The sequence below is a fragment of the Triturus cristatus genome, chromosome 1_1 (genome assembly GCF_964204655.1).
Source record: "Triturus cristatus chromosome 1_1, aTriCri1.1, whole genome shotgun sequence".
Taxonomy (NCBI): Eukaryota; Metazoa; Chordata; class Amphibia; order Caudata; family Salamandridae; genus Triturus; species Triturus cristatus.
The window spans coordinates 38,204,015-38,224,244 of record NC_140579.1 but is presented as its reverse complement, the minus strand read 5'-3'; the positions used below and the strand labels follow the sequence as shown (position 1 = coordinate 38,224,244).

Genomic DNA, 20,230 nt, shown 5'->3' with positions numbered 1-20,230 from the left:
GAGGTACGTCACACTGTGACCTAGAGCAGGAGCCTGTGTGTTATCAGGTGAGGTTTGTCACACTGTAGCACATTACAGGAGCACAACCCCCTATTTGGACAGTATTGACACAGCAGCACAACCCTAAACCTGTATACTAGTAACACAACACAGCAGCACAGCCCTCTACTTGAATACTCGTGACATATCAGAGAAACACAACACACTACCAGTGTACTATTGACACAGCACAGGATCACAACCCTCTAGCTGCATACTAGTGATAGATCACAGGAGCACAACCCTCCAACTCCATACTAGTGGCATTGTACAAGAGAACAACCCTCCACCTGTATAATAGTGAAAGATCTCCTAAGTTGTGTCACTAGTATACAGGTAGAGGACTGCACATCTGTAATGTGTCACTAGTATACAGGTGGAAGGTAGTGCTCCCGTATGTGTTACTTGTATGCAGGTAGAGGGCTGTGCTTTTGTGGTGTGTCACTAGTATACAGGTGGAGGGTTGCACTGCTGTGCTGTGCCACTAGTATACAGGCAGATGGTTGTGCTCCTGTAATATGTCACTACTATAAAGGTTGACGGATATACTCTAGTGCTGTGTCACTAGTATACAGGTAGAGGTTTGTGCTCCTGTGGTGTGTCATTAGTATACAGGCAGCAGGTTTTGCTCCTGTGGTGTGCCACTAGTGTACAGATAAGAAAGGTATGCTCATGTGCTTTGTCATGCTCCTGTGATGTGTCAATACTATACATGTTGTGCTCCTATGGTGTGCATCTAGAACACAGGCAGAGGGTTGTGCTCCTGTATATGTCACTAGTATATAGGTGGAAGTTTGAGCTCCTATAGATGTCAGTAGTATACAGGTAGGGGATCCTGCTTCTGTGTTGTGCCACTAGTTTACAGGTGGAGGGTTGCACTCCTGTGGTGTATTACTAGTATACAGCTAGAAGGTTGTGCTCCTGTGATGTTTCACTAGAACACTGGTAAAGGGCTGTGTTCCTGAGATATGCAATTAGAATAGAGGTAGTGGTGTTTGGTCCCGTGCTGTGAGGGGGGAGCTCCTGTGATGTGCCACCAGTGTACAGATGGAGGGTTGCGCTCATGTGCTGTGTCATTAATATACAGGTGTAGGTTTGTGCTCCTATGCTATGTCGCTAGTATGCAGGTGGATGATTTTTTCTCCTGTATGTGTCACTAGTACATAGGTGGAGGGTTATACTGCTGTGTTTCACCAGGACACAGGTGAAGGCTTATGCGATGTTTCACTAGTATTCAGGTGGAGGTTAGTGTTCCTGTAACGTTTCACTAATATGCAGGTGGAGGGTTGCGATCCTGTGGTGTCATTAGTATTCAGGTGGGGGATTGGACTGCTGTGCCACTACACAGGTTGACAGTTGTGCTCCTGTGCTGTGGCACTAGTACACAATTAGAGGGCTGTGCTCCTCCTTTATGTTACTAGTATACAGGTAGAGGGTTGTACTCTTGTTATGTCACTAGTATATAGGTGGACGGTCGTGCTCCTGTATATGTCACTAGTTTACAGGTAGAGGTTTGTGCTTATGTGCTGTGTCACTAGTATAGAGGTAGAAAGTTGTTCTTCCTTGATGTCAGTAGTATACAGTTAGAGGGTTGTGCTCCTGTGATGTGTCACTAGTATACAAGTAGAGGGTTGTGCTCCTCTGCTGTGTCACTACTATATGGGTAGAGGAGTGTGCTCCTGTGCTTTGTCACTAATATACAGGTAGAGGGCTGCGCTCTTGTATGTGTCACTAGTATACAGGTATAGGTGTGTGCTCCTGTGCTGTGTCACTAGGGCTGCGCTCTTGTATGTGTCACTAGTATACAGGTATAGGTGTGTGCTCCTGTGCTGTGTCACTAGTATACAGGAAGAATAGTGTGCTATTGTGCTGTGTCACTAATATGCAAGTAGACTGTTTTGACCCTGTATGTGTCACTAGAACACATGAAGAGGTTTATGCTCCTGTGCTGTGTCAGTAGTATACAGGTGGAGGTTTCTGCTGGTGCTCATGTGATGTGTCACTAATATACAGGTAGAGGGTTGAGCTCCTGTATGTGTCACTAGTATACAAGTAGAGGGTTGTGCTCCTCTGCTGTGTCACTACTATATGGGTAGAGGAGTGTGCTCCTGTGCTTTGTCACTAATATACAGGTAGAGGGCTGCGCTCTTGTATGTGTCACTAGTATACAGGTATAGGTGTGTGCTCCTGTGCTGTGTCACTAGCATACAGGAAGAATAGTGTGCTATTGTGCTGTGTCACTAATATGCAAGTAGACTGTTTTGACCCTGTATGTGTCACTAGAACACATGAAGAGGTTTATGCTCCTGTGCTGTGTCAGTAGTATACAGGTGGAGGTTTCTGCTGGTGCTCATGTGATGTGTCACTAATATACAGGTAGAGGGTTGAGCTCCTGTATGTGTCACTAGTATACAAGTAGAGGGTTGTGCTCCTCTGCTGTGTCACTACTATATGGGTAGAGGAGTGTGCTCCTGTGCTTTGTCACTAATATACAGGTAGAGGGCTGCGCTCTTGTATGTGTCACTAGTATACAGGTATAGGTGTGTGCTCCTGTGCTGTGTCACTAGTATACAGGAAGAATAGTGTGCTATTGTGCTGTGTCACTAATATGCAAGTAGACTGTTTTGACCCTGTATGTGTCACTAGAACACATGAAGAGGTTTATGCTCCTGTGCTGTGTCAGTAGTATACAGGTGGAGGTTTCTGTTGGTGCTCATGTGCTGTCTCACTAGTATAAAGGTAGGTGGTTGTGCTCCTGAGCAGTGCCACTAGTATAAAGTTAAAGGGGTGTGCTCCTGTGGTGTGCCACTAGTATACAGGTAGAGTGTTGTGCTTCTGTGCTGTCACTAGTATACAGAAAGAGGGTTGTGCTCTTGTAAGTCCCTAGTATACAGGTGGAAGGTTGTGCTCCTGTGCTGTCTCACTAGTAAACAGGTTGAGGGATGTGCTGTATGTGTCATTAGTATACAAGTAGAGGGTTGTGCTCCTGTTCTCTGTCACTAGTAAACAGGTAGAGGGTTGTGCTGTGTTACTAGCATACAAGTTGAAGGTTGTGCTGCTGTGTATGTCACTAGTACACAGGTGGATGGTTGTGCTCCTGTATAAGTCACTAGTTTACAGGTAGACATTTGTGCTTCTGTGCCGTGTCACTATTATAGAGGTAGAAGGTTGTTCTCCCTTGCTGACACTAGTATAGGGTTGTACTCCTGTGATGTGTCATTAGTATAAGGGTAGAGGGTTGCGCTCCTCTGCTGTGTCACTAATATACAGGTAGAGGGTTGCGCTCCTCTGCTGTGCCACTCGTATACAGGTAGCGAGTTGTCCTCAAGCATGTTTCACTACTATACAGGTAGAGGTTTGAGCTTCTGTGCTACGTCACTAGTATACAGGTATAGTATTGTGCTCTTGTGCTGTGTCACTGATATACAGGTAGATTGTTGTGCTCGGGTATGTGTCACTAGTATACAGGTAGACATTTATGCTCCTGTGCTGTGTCACTCGTATACAGAGTAGAGGGATGTGCTCTTATGCTGTGTCGCTAATATACAGGTAGAGGGCCATGCTCCTGTGTATGTCACTAGTATACAGGTGGACGGTTGTGCTCCTGTATGTGTCACTCGTATATAGGTAGAGGTTTGTGCTTCTGTGCTGTCCCCAGTATACAGCAAACAAATGATGGACGGAATGCTGACAATGAAAACATTCTCCCCCAGTCAAAAGATCTGGGTTAAATCCATTGTTCTTTTGCCCACTACGCCACCCTAGTTTGGACCCAGCCATATGAAAATCAGTCTTGACCATGTACCCCATGGGAACAGTCCAGACTGAACTGCCAGGCCAGGTCCTCCCTGGACCGGAAACAAACATCCTGGGACCGGTTTCATATGTCATCCTTTTTCAGCCAGGCTAGCTTGAATTCAGTGGCACAGTGAGCAAGGGACCCACGTCTGGGCATACCCATCCCACTTAGGGCGAAAAGTGTTACAGCAAACTAATGATGGACGGAATGCTGACAATGCAAACATTCTCCCCCAGTCAAAAGATCTATCCTGGCTGAAGAGGGTTGAGACCCTGAAACTGGTCCTAGGATGCTTGTTTCCAGTCCAGGGAGGACCTGGCTTGGCAGTTCGGGCTGGACTGTCCCATGAGGCACAGGGTCAAGACTGATTTGCATATGGCTGGATTCAAACTGGAATGGCATGGTGAGCAAAAAAATGATGGATTTAGGCCCAGATCTCTGTACTGGGGTGAATGTATGACATTGCTTTGCATTCTGTCCATCAACTGTTGTTTTTGCATTTGTCACTAGTATACAGGTAGAGGGGTTTGCTCCTGTGCTGCTCCTGTGCTGTGTCACTAGTATACAGGTAGAGGGTTTTGCTCTTGTGCTGCTCCTGTGCTGTGTCACTAGTATACAGGTAGAGGGTTTTACTCTTGTGGTGCTCCTGTGCTGTGTCACTAGTATACAGGTAGAGGGTTTTGCTCTTATGCTGCTCCTGTGCGGTGCCACTAGTATACAGGTTGAGGGTTGTGCCCCTGTGCTATGCCACTGGTATAAAGGTAGAGGATTGGCCTCCTGTGCTGTTTCACCAGTAGAAAGTTAGACACTTGTGCTCCTGAGCAGTGTCACTAGTATACCGTTAAAGGGGTGCGCTCCTGTGGTGCGCCACAAGTATACAGCTAGAGTGTTGTGCTTCTGTGCTGGAGCTAGTATATTGATACAGGGTTCTGTCCTGCATGTGTCACTAGTACTAAGTTAGGGGGTTGAGCTCCTGTTCTGCGTCACTAGTATAGAGGTGGAGGGTTGATCTCCTGCACTGTCACTACTATACAGGTAGGGGGCTGCGCCCCTATGCTGTGCCACTAGTATATCTGTGAAGGATTGTTCTTCTGTGATGTGCTACTAGTATACCTGTAGAGGGTTGTGCTCTCGTGCAGAGTCACCGGTTTGAAGGTAGAGGGCTGTGTGCCTTTTGTGCGGCTGAGTAATCCTGCTAATATAACACGTGCACAGAATCCTAGGCCTATCTTTGGTAATGTGAGTTTCAGAACCGGTTTGGTGACCTGGAGAAGCACGTCAGGCGTGCACTCATAACCAAGATAACACTACTTCTCATGTCCTGAGTTAGCCACCTAATGTGGTGGTCGTAGCATCCCAAGTTTTGTGGATCATTAGTTATGTCCAGACCTCTTTCCGTGTCCAAAGAGAGTTCAGTCTCCTGTACTGCTTTAGAAGAGTTTGAGACACTTGCACTAATCTTTCGTGTGCATTTCCAGTGCATGTACGTACGGTGGATGTGCAGCACGTGTGGTAATAGAAATCAGTGTATGGTGAGAGTCCAAGTATTGGGGCCAGTGGCATCCATTTTGTATCCCTCTGGTTTAGATGGAGGGTGGATACAGCTTTCAAAGACAATGGAGGTGCATTGGCTGCATTCCTGTGTCTTGAGGTTGGAGATCCAGACACTAAAGTGAGTGAGGATGGGACAGGACTCTCCTTGGTACTGAAGTTTAAGTCCTTGTTAAAAAAGCGCTCCGGCTTAGTTTTCCGGGCGCACTGCCATTTAGTAGATGGTACTAGTGATGGGTGGGACAGCAGTTTCTGTTGTTAGGATAGGAATTATTTAAGCAGTCCTGGTCCTGATGAGGCTGTCCTACAGATGCACACAACTGAATCCGCTGCTACTGGAACGGGTACACCGACTACGCCACCACCGAGTAGGTACACCAGGATAGAGAAATCTTCGGTCTGAGTAATATAGATGTTGTCTGTATGAGCTCTTTGAGGCAAAAGCCGTTGAACTGATCTATGTAGTAGCCAGTGGGGTGACATATTGCAAACTGAGTCTGTGCTTGAATAGTGTCCATGCCCGTATGACATCAATCAATTAAACAGAATTTAAAGAGCGCGAATTCCAGAAGAGAGGCTGCGGTCCGTAGGTGGGGGAGGTAATACCAGGATTTTACCGCAAGGTAGGAGAAGGAGTGTCCTCCACTGTTGCGTCTGCGGTTGCGGGGAGTGTGTGCGAGGGAGAGGGAAGTAGAGAGCAGGTGTCTGGAGGGTTGGTGGAAGTTCAGGCGGTGCTGGATGTACGCTGGTCCTTGATTGTGAAGGGCCTTGTAGGTTGGATGAGCATCTTAAATTGACATCTTTTCTGAATGGGGATCCAGTGGAACATCTTGAGGTGGGGGTGGTGTGGGTCTGTTTGGGGTAGTCAAGGATGAGTCTGGTTGCTAAATTCGGTATGGTTTATAGTCTCCTCAGGGGGTGCGTTGTGATTCCTACATAGAGTGCGTTTACGTAGTCTAGCTGGCTGGTGTCTAGGAATTGAGTGACTTTTCGTTTGTTGTTGACCGGGAACTATTTGAAGATTTTACGGAGCATGGGAAGGGCGAGGAAGCAGGCAGAAGAGACTGCATTGATCTGGTTTTTCATGGTGAGCTTGCCGTCCAGGAAGATGCCAAGGTTGCAAGCCTGAACTGTTGGAGTGGGTGCTGGTCTTAGTTTGTTAAGCCACCAGGAGTCGTTCCACGGAGAGGTGCTGTTCCCAAAGATCATAACTTCCATCTTGTCTGTGTTGTTTTAGGTAGTTTTTTTTAATCCAGTTGGCAATGCCAATCCTGCATCTTTGGAAGTTGGCCTTCATGGTGGAGGGGTCTTCTTATAGCCAGAGGATGAGCTAGGTTTTGTCAGCGTATAATATGATGTTTATTCGGTGAGTTATGCTGATGTTGGCCTAGGGAGTCATGTAGATGTTGAACGGAGAAGGGCAGAGGGACGCCGCAGATGATGTTCTTGGTTCTGAGGTGAAAGGTGGTAGGTGGATTCTCTGGGGTCTTCCGGTGAGGGAGGATGAGATCCATTTGACAGCATCTCTGTCAGATCTCACCTTCGTTTTTGCACGAGCGATAGGGATTTCCTGAGGTAAGTTTCCAACTTTACCCACCACCGAGACAGCCCAACACTAGTCAAAGGCAATCTAGGTTAAATGGGGGAAGAGGGGATGGGAAGAGAAAGGTCACAGGTCCTACGGAGTCAGTGCAGAGATGTTTATGTTATCCAGATATATTCTATATGCCTTCTGAGTAAAAAGTAAAGGAAAAGTTGGAATCAGTGAATCTGCTATTACGATAGGTTCTAAACAGCATGTGTCTATATTGCTTATTACTGGTGTAAAAAAACCTGAGTAAATTCCGTTAAGTAGGCAAATGACTGCATATAATGAAGTATCATACAATCTAAGGAAATAAGAATAGAGAGTAAAGGTTTATGTGGCAACAGGAATCAAGAACACCATAGATCCTATATACATGTGAGAGTTAAGTATACCTTGTAACTTTATGTCTGTGGGGCAATAGAAGGCTCAAACTACAGACTAGAAAAGTAGAAAAAATTGAATCAAAGGTAAAACGAACTTCTATATACAATTTTTAACTGTGTATCTCTTCTAGTCAAAAAAAGGTCAAAAACATAATACAACAAGCATTGGCATAGCCAATAGGTCTCACCTTTGGGACCTTATAAGTATTTAGGTATGCGGTACAATATCCTTGGTGCAACAACATTAACTGCTGCATGGTTAAACACTTATAAGTACCCAAAAGCGAGACCTATAGGCTATGCCAATGCTTGTTCAATCTGGTGAGCGCCATTTACTTTGAACATTTATACTATGTAACTATCATAGACATAGAAAACAGATCTTGGTTCCAACTTTTTGAAAACAGATACACACTGATTAAAACTGAGAGAAAGTGCACGCAAAATACATACACGTGAAATACATTCGGTAAAATAAGTGGTCATAATAAGAACTAAGCAATTATAAAAACGCATTGTGCATTTAACATAAATCCATTAACTGCAAAGTGCATCATCGGACCACTGAAATATACATGCAATGTATAGAATTGACAATTGTAGTGGAAATGTATCGATTTCATTATATAAGAACATCTGCTGTCGTTGTCATATATCTTAAAAAATTGCGCAAACCCCTTTCGTATAACATTTAAAAATGAAGCATGCTGCGTAAACATGAGGCGTCAGGGAGATAGGATTAAGTACAGCTGATCCCTTAATTAGCATAGAAACCGCTCAAGGCTAAACCCGTAAAACACACTTGTAATTGAAATAAAATGCATTGCTGCTCAATGCCGAGTTAAATATAAACAAGTAGGCACGATTGAAGCTTAAGGTCAATAGAACATATGCCAGACTTTCGAAATGTGACACATAATGTGTGTTTATGATCTCAAGTGCCAATCCATGAATAGCATGTTGAAACAAGCGGGACTGCAAGTCCTTTAATGCCTCATTGTAATCACATGCAAAATGTAGAACAGGCAAGGAAAAGTCCAAAGGCATCTATAGTATCAATAGCGTCCAGACTCAACAACCAAAGCGTAGCCTACAAAGTTATGCTAGTGTTCAGAAAAATCACGTGCCATGCAACACACTATAAGTGAATGCGCATCTTCACCACTGAACTCCGGACACGGGCGCCGAGTGGATTCCGGATGGGAAGGAATGTAAATTAAAAAACACCCTAATAGTGTTAATGTCAAGTGTTCTCTGCTGCCTATGCAAATTCATTAAAGTGTAGGGTCGGGGAAGATCTTTGTGTAAAAATGTACGAGCCAAGCAAACCTCACCATTGGCATTACTAGTCAGGGGGAAAACAAAGACACAAAGACAGACAGACAGACACACACACGCATACACCCCCTCCACCCCCTCACCCCCCGTGAGAGGCACGCAAGGCTTAATGTGCCTTGACAGAAACCCACATGGCGGCTGCGCATGTGCACACGCAAGCAAAGCTTGAGGCCAGGAAAAGCCTGTGGTAGCACTTTCAAAAGCCACTCACTAAATTTCTCGCAGCGCATGCGCTGGCTCAGCGAGACCTATAGAGCCTTAGTAAGTTTCCGTGTACTTAATTATTTGGTGTTTTAGAGACAAGAATTATTATGGCTCTTACATTTTGTCCTTAGGATTATCACCACCATGTGCCAGAATGGCGGACTCCTGAGGCTGAGTACTGTGATCTGATAAGTGTAGTTTCATGCAGAAATTATCATCAATTAAACGCAGAGTGTGTTACCACCAAGGACACTGGAAAATGAGATCCTTTGAATGTCCTGGGTTCCTTTCTTGTCTCTGCAGGGATGTTCAGGAGCTGAGCGGGAGCGGCCATGCACGATACCGTAAAGCAAGAGAGAAAGCCGATGAAAACACAGCTGAGGAGGCTGAACATGGCGTGTAGTGACCTGGAAGTAGAAGGTAAGTGAACCGACGGCAGGAAGGCTGTAGGCACTAACACTAGAATGCCAAGCAGCTTCCTGCCGGGTGAGGCAGCACCGCCCCTGCCACATCCGATATACGGATCGCGGCAGGCTCGATAATCTCCTTAGGTTTCGATGTGATAAAGCCTGTTGATAAAGTTGTGGTAGGATACGGTGCTGAATGCTGCTGAGAGGTTGAGAAGGATCAGGGCTGTTGTTTCTCCCCAGTCGAGGAGGGATCTGATGTCGTTAGTGGCATCGATCAGAGAGGTTTCAGTGCTGTGGTCGTCCGGAATCCAGATCAGGAAAGGTCCAGAGGATTGTTGATCTCCAGGTGCTCTATGAGTTGATGGTTGAAGGCCTTTTTAAGGACTTTTGTGGAAATGGGGAACAGAGAGATGGGATGGTAGTTCTTGAGTTTGCTGGTGTCATTGTAAGATTTCTTGAAAAGGGGCTTGACTTCTTGACATAGTATAGACATTAGCACTCCTATAGAGGGTAAAGGGAACCAGAGGTGGTGCTAAACTTTTTGGGGGATTGTACATTGCAACCCTGCAAGGACTTTATTTCTTACTAAAAATAAGAGAAGGGCTAGACATTACATTATTGTGTCTGTTGCTTGACTGTTTAGTTCTGAATGCTTGCCTCGCCCTCTACTTCAGTGAAAAGACTGTGACTGCTCGATCTCACTATCGTGAGAATCAAGTGCAGAAAGGGATGTCCTTGGCTCCGTTTTGAGCTATAGTAGGACAGACCCCAGGACACTAGAGGCAAACGACCTCAACCAACATGATCATTACCCTTGATCGTGGTCTGGCAGGGCCTGTGCAGGGCTATGATCTGGTGACAATCACTTTGCAGCAATGAACGCGTCACTCACTTGTCAGTACTATCAGGCGGCATAGTGACATGTGAGGTAACAATCATTGCAGAATAAAGAGTGTATTTTAGGAAAAACTCTTTACAAAAACTGTGAGTTAAACACTTATCATGAAATGTTTATGGCAATGACACCCTTGTTAACTCTATCACTACAGACACCCCTATGCAACACTTAAATATCGCGACCAGCGGCCGTGTCAGAGCGGTGATAAATGTGCGTCTATGCTAGTTGTGCGTCCACATTACAGGCCTGCCCTTTCTTCCAGCCTGAGACAGGGTTAAGGGCACTAGTTATCCTGGGACATTCCAATCAGCTATGTCCTATCTCTGTAAGAGAGGTCTAATAAAGGCATAAAATATGACCGATTAAATAGACTGTTGCAGGAAAACCTTGCAATGAGGATTGAGCAGAACAGAGAATGTCCACGGTCAGTGGCTGATGATGTATAAACAACACCGGAGCACGATTACATTACTAAATCCTTGGTTTAGGAAGAGTCTTACACCGTGCTTGCTCGATGGGTGGATAGATAACTCCAGATCCATGCATACACATACGATCAGAGGTACACATTCATACAGATGCACACATTAAGGTGCACACTCACATACAAATGCTTGCACAAACTCACAGAGGGAAATCGTCACTCCATTCATACACAGGCTCACAGATATACCCATGCATGCACATACTTACACGCAGATGCATTTAAAATCTCACAGAAGTATAACTCCAGACCCACGCATACACAAACTCACAGAGGCACAAACTTATACAGATGCACACATAAATGTGTGCACTCACACAAATATCCATAGACAGTTGTACAACACAGATTAACATCTCCAGACCGTGCATACACAAACCCCGCAAATTCACACTCTCACATTGGCACACCCATACATATACATACTGGCACAGAGAAGCTTACATAATCTCAATGATGTATAACTCCACACATATGAATACACAAGCTCACAGACGCACACACACATACAGATGCACATGCATTTGCAAACTCACAAATACCTCCAGACTTTGCGAAATGAAAACCCCTAGACAGGCATTCAAATATGCAAGTACAAACCCACAACCAATAAATCCAAACTAAAGCGTACCCAACCTTCAAACACACATGTACCCATATGAGCACATGCATTTATGACTCGCAATATATACATGCATACACAGACACACAGAAAACTCATCCATGCCCACAAAAACACACAAATATAGAGATGTGCAGACATGCATGCACTCCCATGAATAACTCCAGGACCATCCATACATGAACACCTAAGCATGAACATGCATGCATGCACACGCACACATGCACACACACACACTGCTACATATTTACAGCCAAATAACGCCACACCTGTGCACATATACACTAACATGCACCATGTAAGTATGTAAGTGCTATCTTAAGGTCAGAAAGTAATTCTTGTTTTTATTTATTTTAGGATGGACCCTTGCCGATTTCAGCCCCAATATCCAAGCACAGTGACTCTGGTCAGTAGATTTATCAGGTGGAAACCTTGTCGTAGTCTGTAGGGCGACTCATCAGCCTCTGTGTGTCACCACAAACACACGGGCATGGACATAGACAGGCACACAGAGACACAGCACTCACAGCAGCCTCTCACCCTCATGGTTTTATATTGTTCCTCTTCCTTGACTTTAGACTCCAGAATATATTCCTCCTCTTTCTTCAGAAGACGCCGCCACTCCTGAAGTTTTACCTGCAGAGATGAGAGCGCAAGAAATAAGTGTAGATCTGTAGAGTGCGGTCTTACTTACAGAAAAGAGTCACTAGAGTTTCTGCCCCATGTGCGCAGACTGTACGTGCCAGTCATACATTAATATTGTGAGTACCACCCAAACATATCCAGATTGTAAGTACCAGTCGCACATATCAGGATTGTAAGCACCAGCCCCAGGTATCACAGCCAAGGACACAGACCACGGTGTCACTTCTTTGGACCTGTTCTTGCCTAAAAGGACCTGAAATCCTGTTCCATGCAAACTAGCTTCATCACTGGCACTTACTTGTACTTGATAAAGACACTGGGCTCGATTCACAAAGGTAAACTTAGACTAATGGTCTAAACTTAGACCAAACGTCTAAGGTTATGACTTTGGGAATTCACAAAGGGCATTTACCGGTACCATCTTTTAGTCCGCACTCGGATTGTTTGTGAATTCCCAGAGTTGTAAACGCAGACTTTTGGCCTAAGTTTAGACCAAACATCTAAGTTTACCTTTGTGTATCGGGGCCCACTGTGCATACTTTAAGCCTAACTGCATGGAAACATTTAGACAACACCCTCCTCGTCAACGACAAGAAAAACTCTCAACCTTATGGTCCTGTTCCTGGACCGCTCTGTAGTCTTCGACACAGACGATCATCCAGCTCTGATCAATACCCTGAAAAAATGAGTGAGATTTTCAGGCACTGTCTTTAAATAGTTCACATCCTACATCACCAACTGGAATCCATTCATGCAAATAGGTTCCACAAGATCACAGAAATTCCCTGTCTCCAGCGGAGTACCTCAGGGTTCTATTCTTTCTCCCATCATCTTTAACCTCTACAAGGAATTTCTCGGATCCATTCTTACGGACAGTAGCATCAAGATCCATCATAATGCAGATGATGCGCAACTCTACCTTAAATATCCTCACCCAACCACAGCCTTAAATTCTGCCCTGATCTCATCCAGTCTTGGATGTCCACTAATGTATTAAACTTAAACGCCACAAAGACTGAGCTCTTCCTGTAAGCCGCTAGCTCAGAACAGACCCAGATTTTAGCCTGGCTCTCCAACGAACACGTATCAGTCTTTACTCCCACCCTCAACACAGACCTCTCATTCAAGCAACACACTGAATGAATGACAATGAATGCCAAGAAAGCTCGATTCCAATGTCCTCTCTTGAGGAGGTTGTTGATCCTGGAAGATGACTTCAGAACAAACGTACAAGGCCTTGCCCATGGGGCTAGAGACAAGGCCCTGGTCAACAGTCTCTCCAGCACCACCCTAGCACCCCTGAAAGGCAGCACACATAAAGCAGCGCAGCTCCTCAAGGGCTTGAAGAAATCACCTCGACATTAAAAGACCTACACTGACTCCCCCTTCCAGGCCAAGATCATTTCCATCACTTATAAAGCGCTCAACAACAAGACTCTGCTCATCTGGCAAACCAACTATACACGTTCAAGGAACAACATCAGACCAGGAGCGTGGATATTCAAGAGGTTATAATCTGGAAAACCAAGCTGCTTTACATTCCTTCGAGACTTAGCCTGAAGGCTGCTCTCCACAGCTACCACTAGGATGGCTTTCAATAAAGGCTGTCTTTAACCTAATCATCAATAAGGGTCGTTTGGACTGGTACAAGGTGCCCACTAGAACTAGTGGACAGCATATACCAGGCCAACTTCTCACATGCCACACCCTGCATTACTGCACCTCTTCTGCTGTGGCTGAGCCCATGTGAGCCCGTGTGCCACACCCTGCATTACTGCTCCTCTTCTGCTGTGTCTGTGCCCATGTGAGCCTGTGTGCCACACCCTGCATTACTGCACCTCTTCTGCTGTATCTGCGCCCATGTGAGCCTGTGTGCTACAATCTGCATTACTGCACCTCCTCTGCTGTGTCTGTGCCCATGTGAGCCCATGTGTGACACCCTGCATTACTGCACCTCTTCTGCTGTGTCTGTGCCATGTGAGCCCGTGTGTGACACCCTGCATTACTGCACCTCTTCTGCTGTGTCTGTGCCCATGTGAGCCCCGTGTGTGACACCCTGCATTACTGCACCTCTTCTGCTGTGTCTGTGCCCATGTGAGCCCGTGTGTGACACCCTGCATTACTGCACCTCTTCTGCTGTGTCTGTGCCCATGTGGGCCCATGTGCCACACCCTGCATTACTGCACCTCTTCTGCTGTGTCTGTGCCCATGTGAGCCCGTGTGCCACACCCTGCATTGCTGCACCTCTTCTGCAGTATTTGATGCCCATGTGAGCCTGTGTGTCACACCCTGCATTGCTGCACCTCTTGTGCTATGTCTGTGCCCATGTGAGCCCATGTGTCACACCCCGCATTGCTGCACCTCTTCTGCTGTGTTTGAGCCCATGTGAGCCCGTGTGAGCCCGTGTGCCACATCCTGCATTGCTGCACCTCTTCTGCTGGGTCTGTGACCATGTGTGCCACACCCTGCATTGCTGCACCTCTTCTGCTGTGTCTAAGCCCATGTGAGCCCGTGTGCCACACCCTGCATTGCTGCACTGCTTCTGTTGTGTACAATGACCATGTAACCGCATATACCACACTGTGCGTTTGTGCACCTCTTGTGTTATGTCCGATGACCCTGTGAGCCTGTGTGCTACACCCTGCATTGTCGCATCAAGTCTTCAGACACTTAGAACTCACACTGCACTGCCACCCTGAATCCGATGAGTATAGTGCAAGGTCCCAGAACACCCACACACATCCCTTCTGCTCTTGTGCAGCCGCCTCTGTGCGTCACAGTATGCGGCCTATGATCTCTGCGCTCTGACAGACACACTGTGTGCTCTTTTGCAGGTCCTTATAAAGCCTCACAGAGTGCATTCACTTGCGATCCCTAAAGACCAACGAACGTACCTTGTAATTTTCAGCAGCCTTCTCTAGGGACACATAACACCCCCAAAATATACATTGAATCCTCTTAAAGATGTAAACATGTGCATTCACTTGTGAATCGTGAACGTCCACAGACATGCGTTGTGTTCCTCTGCAGCTCCTTCCTCTGCAGAACGTACAGTGTCTTCACTTGTGAATCTTGAACACCTACACACATACCTTATGATGATCTTACAGAATGTTTTCACTTGTGAATCCTGAACACCAACACACATACCTTGTGCTCCTCTGCAGCTTGCAGCTTTTTCCTCTGTTGAACTTACAGTGTCTTCATTTGTGAATGCTGAACATCAACACACATATCTTGTGCTCCTCTGCAGCTTTGTCCTCTGTGGAACTTACAATGTCTTCATTTGTGAATGCTGAACACCCAGATACACTCCTTGCACAGACTTCCCTTAAGGGCCTACGGGTGCACTATGATCCATAAACATTCACACGTACGTCTAGAGCTCTTTAGCAGCCTCCTCTATGGACTCTCGGGTGCCTTTTAACTCCCTGAACATCCCCAGACACACCCTGTTCTCTTATGCAGCTTCCTTAATGGCATACACAAGTAGGGTGACCAGATGACTCCATGCCACCGGGACACATTTCCATTTCTGGGCTTTTGATTTAACAGATCAGGGCATTCTGGGACTTGTAGTCTTGGTTCATTTTACTTGACCAATGCTTCAACACACCAGATAACAAGCATTGGCATAGCCAATAGGTCTCGCCATGCAACAGTTGCATAACTAAATACTTATAAGGTCCCAAAAGCGAGACCTTTTGGCTATGGAAAGCGGCCGTGAAAGTAAAAGTGATCGCGATCAAACATCAAAGCGGCCGTGCGGCCACTAAAGTGAAAGTAATCACGGTAAAGCGCGGCGTGCGCGCCCGCGCACATGCACTGTAGCTCCAGGGTGGCCTGGTAGTACTTTTGGAGCCCTCTCAATAAGTCTCGCCAGACCAGCGCATGCGCGGGGTCAGACGAGACCTAAAAATGATATTTAAAAGCTAAATCCAGGAATGGAAAAGAGGTGTCCCAGTGACATGGAGCAATCTGGCCACCCTATAAAAAGGGTGACTCGTGATTTGTTAACACCGCGTACTTCGCTTGTGCTCTTTGACTGCCCCTTGGTGTGGCTCACCAAGTGATTTTGTGATCCATGAACGCCCACAGACATACCTTGTACTCCTCTGCAGCCTCCTCTACAGGACTTGCTGAGTGAGTTTTATGTTCCTTGGATTCTCGGCAGACCAAACATATCATCCTCTGATCCTCTGCACAGAACAGCCTCAGTTTCTCTTCATGTTTCTCACACAGATTCTCCTCCGGGGGCTTCACTGGGGGCAGATGAAGCTGTTTTGCAATGTCCACCATGTTCCCCAGTTGCCTGTTTGGTCGGAGTTTTTTCCTACGAGATATTTCTCTGCACTGTGGACAGGGGAAGTTTCCATCTCTTCCCTCCCAGCTCTGAGTGATGCAGGAGCGGCAGAAGTTGTGTCCACAATCAATAGTGACCGGATCCGTAAAATATTCCAAACAGATGGAACAAGTGGCCTCTTCCTTTAGGTCCCCGAGCTGAGCTGCCACCGCCATGATTCAGAGATGCAGGAAGTAAAGTTAAGTTTCATTTCTCTCTCTGTGTGCAGTGGGTGTGTCTGTGCGTCTGCCCCTCTCTGGCTGCGCTGGGACTTCCGGGTTCATGTTACAGTCGGAGCAGGGAACTGACTCCTCTGCTGCCTGTGCTCTGACTCGAGGTTTCCCTTCTTTCTCGGTAAAATACCAGCGATTTTAGTTTTCTTCTCCGATTCTGTAAGTGCCAGGAGCGGACACCTAAAGATGGATTTCGAAAGAATCCTCCGAGTTAGTTTTAACCTGACAATTCTGCGTCTGCTTGTTATAATATTTGTTTTAGAACTGGAATGACATCTGGAAAATAATTATGAAACAATTTCTTCAGGCATTTTCTGTTTGAAATGCTGAAAAATAACTGCTTTTCTCACGTCTTTACATGTAATAATTCATTATCGGGATCACTGGCATTACCCGTAATTGGAGGAGCAATTTATACCGCAGGGTGGACTAAATTATACAGCGAGATGAGGCAAAATATGCGGCTTAATAGCAACCTTTGACCGCATGATTTCACTATCCTGCAATGTTATCCAACACAATCATTGTCTGAGCAGAGGTTTCATCTCATTAGCGCAGTTAAACTCCTCACTACAACTTTCATCAGATAAATGGTGACCAGTGGAGCCTTGGAAAGGGGCTGCCACATGTGGCGCTTTTTAGTCATTGTCCATCTGTTTGAGGCAGACACAGTTTTATGCGGTACATGTGGCATAGCCGTGATTACATGCCCATTTCAACTTGTGCAAAATCCATTATTTCCATTGACTCTGATCACAAAACATTTGTGCAAAAACAAGCTTTCTATTTTGTTCGGAAAATATTTGTAAATATTTTACTGGTTATAACTACACATTATTTTAATTTAGCACCTTGATATTTCACGTGTATTCAGTATTTACACTGCTCATATCAGTTACTTCTATACTCAAACAGGAGCTGTTCATTAAAGGTCAGAGGTCAGAACCTACCAGTGATTACAATAAAAAGCTGTTTGCTTTCTCGTGGTAGACACTGAAAAAGTGAATAAAACATAAAAGACCCTTTTACTCTCCTCGTCTTGCATAGTTAGTAGTCACTATTAACTATTTCCAAATCCAAAGTAAACATGAAATATATACACTTCTGCGAATTTTCGGTGTGCACCTTTAATTGTTTGTATGTGTTTCTTTAGCAGGCGTCCTGGTGCTGAAAAGTGTATTGATCACTAATTTCCTTCTTCGTGCTCTCTCCTCTGGTCGTGGTTTATTACAGCTTAAGACGTTTCAGACTGATGCTGAAAGAAGAGAGAGGGGCTTCACCCGGATTCTTTGAATTGTGTAAGGATGGAAAGTCCTTCAGGGTCAGTGTAAGACATGAGAGTGAAATATCTTCACAACATGTCTGCAGCTTGCAACACTCCTGTGTGTCATCAGAACAATTCACTGTCTACCATGTACCAGGGCTCCCCTGAGAATCTGTAATTATTCAATATACTATGCACATAACCACAGATGTGTACGTTATATCCCAGAGAGTACATACATATTCCGCTGTTCTTATGCCAGTCTAAACTTTGTCCTAACAGGCTGCACCAAGATGGGCCAATCCCCGTGTGGACATTTACTGACACATATATGAATGATTAATTATGTAAAAATATGCATGCAGGTTTTTAGCCATACATTTCAGTCATTCATTAAAAATATCCTGATGTGAAGTTTGTATTGTATTCTATTTTTAGGTCTGGCGTTAACCAAGACCTTTTGATTGTACTAAAATATATATAATATACTACATATAGCGGCTTTCAGCCACCCCTTTTCATCCATTGGTCTGTTGTTGTGTCATTCACATTTTGCCTCCACCCACTACACCATGTAGCATGAGGCAGAGGGTCAGCCTACTAAAGCTACTGGTTAACGTCACTTTGAGTGACTGCATTTCGCTCACTCACAAGAAGCACATCCACACATAAGCCAGTTCCCTTCAGTGGCAGTGTTTTTTGTTTTTACTTTATAATTACTTTAGTCTTGCCTTTGTGTTTAGAGGGTTCTGATGTGAACACAGGGCACATAACATCTTTAACAGATCCCAGCTCTTGCCATTGCTGTTGTAAATTCCTTTTGGAATATTTAGCTTTTCTGGCAGCTGCTATTTCACATGATTGAGTTAGTTTGAAACTGTTCTGTATTAATTTGTTTTATTTTCACTTTATTTATTTTTCTCTTTTTTCTTTCTTTCTTCCTTTCTTTCTCCTTTCTTTCATCTTCTTTCCTTCTATCTTTCTCTCTTTCCTTCTCCCTGTTTCTTTCTTTCTCTTGCTCTTTCTATTACTTTTTACCTTCTTTCACCTTTTTTCCCTTTTTTCTGTCCTTCCTTCATTTTTCTCTCGTTCTTTCTTTATTATTCGCTTTCTTTCTCTTTCCTTCTTTCTTTCACTTTCCATGTTTCTTTCTTTCTCTTGCCTTATCACCCTTGCTTTCTTTCATCTCTTCTTTAAATGCTTCCTTCTGTCTTTCTTTATCTTTCCTTCTCTTTTTTCCTTCTCTCTATCTTCCTTTCTTTCATTCTCTTTCTTTCCATCTTTATGTCCTTCTTTCTTTCTTTCCTTCTCTTTCTTTCTTCCTTTCTTTCTCTGTTTATTTTCTTCTCTCATTCTGTCTTTCCTTTTTTTCTTGCCTTTTGTCAGAACCCTTTCAGAGGGCCAAGGGGCATATAGGGGCTACTGGGCTCAACCGTGGTGGTTGAGGCCTTCTACATCTGATGTCCCAGGGCTCTACCTACTATGGGTCCGGATCAACTGGGACAGGTATCCTTTCTGCACTTGACTCCCAGGGCTAGCTGTGGTTGAGCACTCACGGCTCCCTTGGGGGCATTTAGATACAGTTCAATGAACATGTCTCCTAACTCAAAGTGCAAACAGTACGAGCAATAAATCAATCTCCAGTCCAATACTCGCTTTTATAGAAAAAAGAAGCATTTTATTTCTAACACTACAAATACAAAGGTAAATTACATTCGGAAGCAATAACGCAATCTCCCTTCAAGTCTGGGCTCTAGTAGTTGTCAGGCAGATCTCTGTTCCCACCCGCCTTCTTGTAATGTGTTTTGCGTTATTCCACATTTAGTGGTGGCTGCATCCAGGTAATGCAAACTATTAGGCCGCACTCAACAGTTTTCCCTTTGACATTTGAGGAATTATTCAAAAGCGTCCATGGTGCCATAGCAGCGTTAGCAGCAAGTCCTCCGGGGCCACAAAGGCCCAGTTCCAGTCTTACCCGCTCTGGCGGTGTGGCAATGTTCATTGGTGAATCGAGTGCCCTCTCCTCTGGCTCTCATGAGTCCGGATGGTGTAGGGTAGGAATGTGCCGCTCCCGATGTACACAGCAGCACCCAGCAGCCCAGTCTCTCACTGTCAAGCGGCGCTGCCACTTCTTTCCAGTGATCAGAGCTTCTCCGCAGACACAAAGCTAAGCTGCTCTTCCCCCTAGCGGAGGGGGGAGGGTGGGCTGGTGTCGTCCTCTGGCTCCCAATCGTAGCTCCAATGAGGGTATTATGTCCTCGGCAGTGTCTTGATGATCCTCGGGGAATCCGTCAGGTTAGATCTAATCGTGTGGACTAGACGCACTGATCACAGCAGTATTGCTTAGGCCTGAACCCTTGGCCAAAGGGATACTGGCAGCCCCATGTTGATCATGATCCAGGCGCAGACTCTCCTTATGCAATCGCCCTC

The 20,230-nt window shown here is 45.3% G+C and overlaps 1 protein-coding gene across 2 annotated transcripts in view; it reads right to left on the bottom strand.

Annotated features, from left to right (window-relative positions):
• LOC146869285 (E3 ubiquitin-protein ligase TRIM39-like) overlaps positions 1 to 16,613 on the bottom strand; it is a 114,558-nt gene extending 97,945 nt beyond the window's left edge. The window contains exons 1-2 of one of the 2 annotated variants that reach the window (XM_085646989.1): positions 16,066 to 16,613; positions 11,857 to 11,952 (exon numbers count right to left, since the gene is read on the bottom strand). In XM_085646989.1, coding sequence (XP_085503115.1) covers positions 11,857 to 11,952; positions 16,066 to 16,479 — 510 coding nt within the window. In that variant the 5' untranslated portion in view covers positions 16,480 to 16,613. The remainder of the gene's footprint in view (positions 1 to 11,856; positions 11,953 to 16,065) is intronic. The other variant, XM_085646994.1, reaches the window with a different exon arrangement.
• Between the last annotated feature and the right edge of the window lie 3,617 nt (positions 16,614 to 20,230).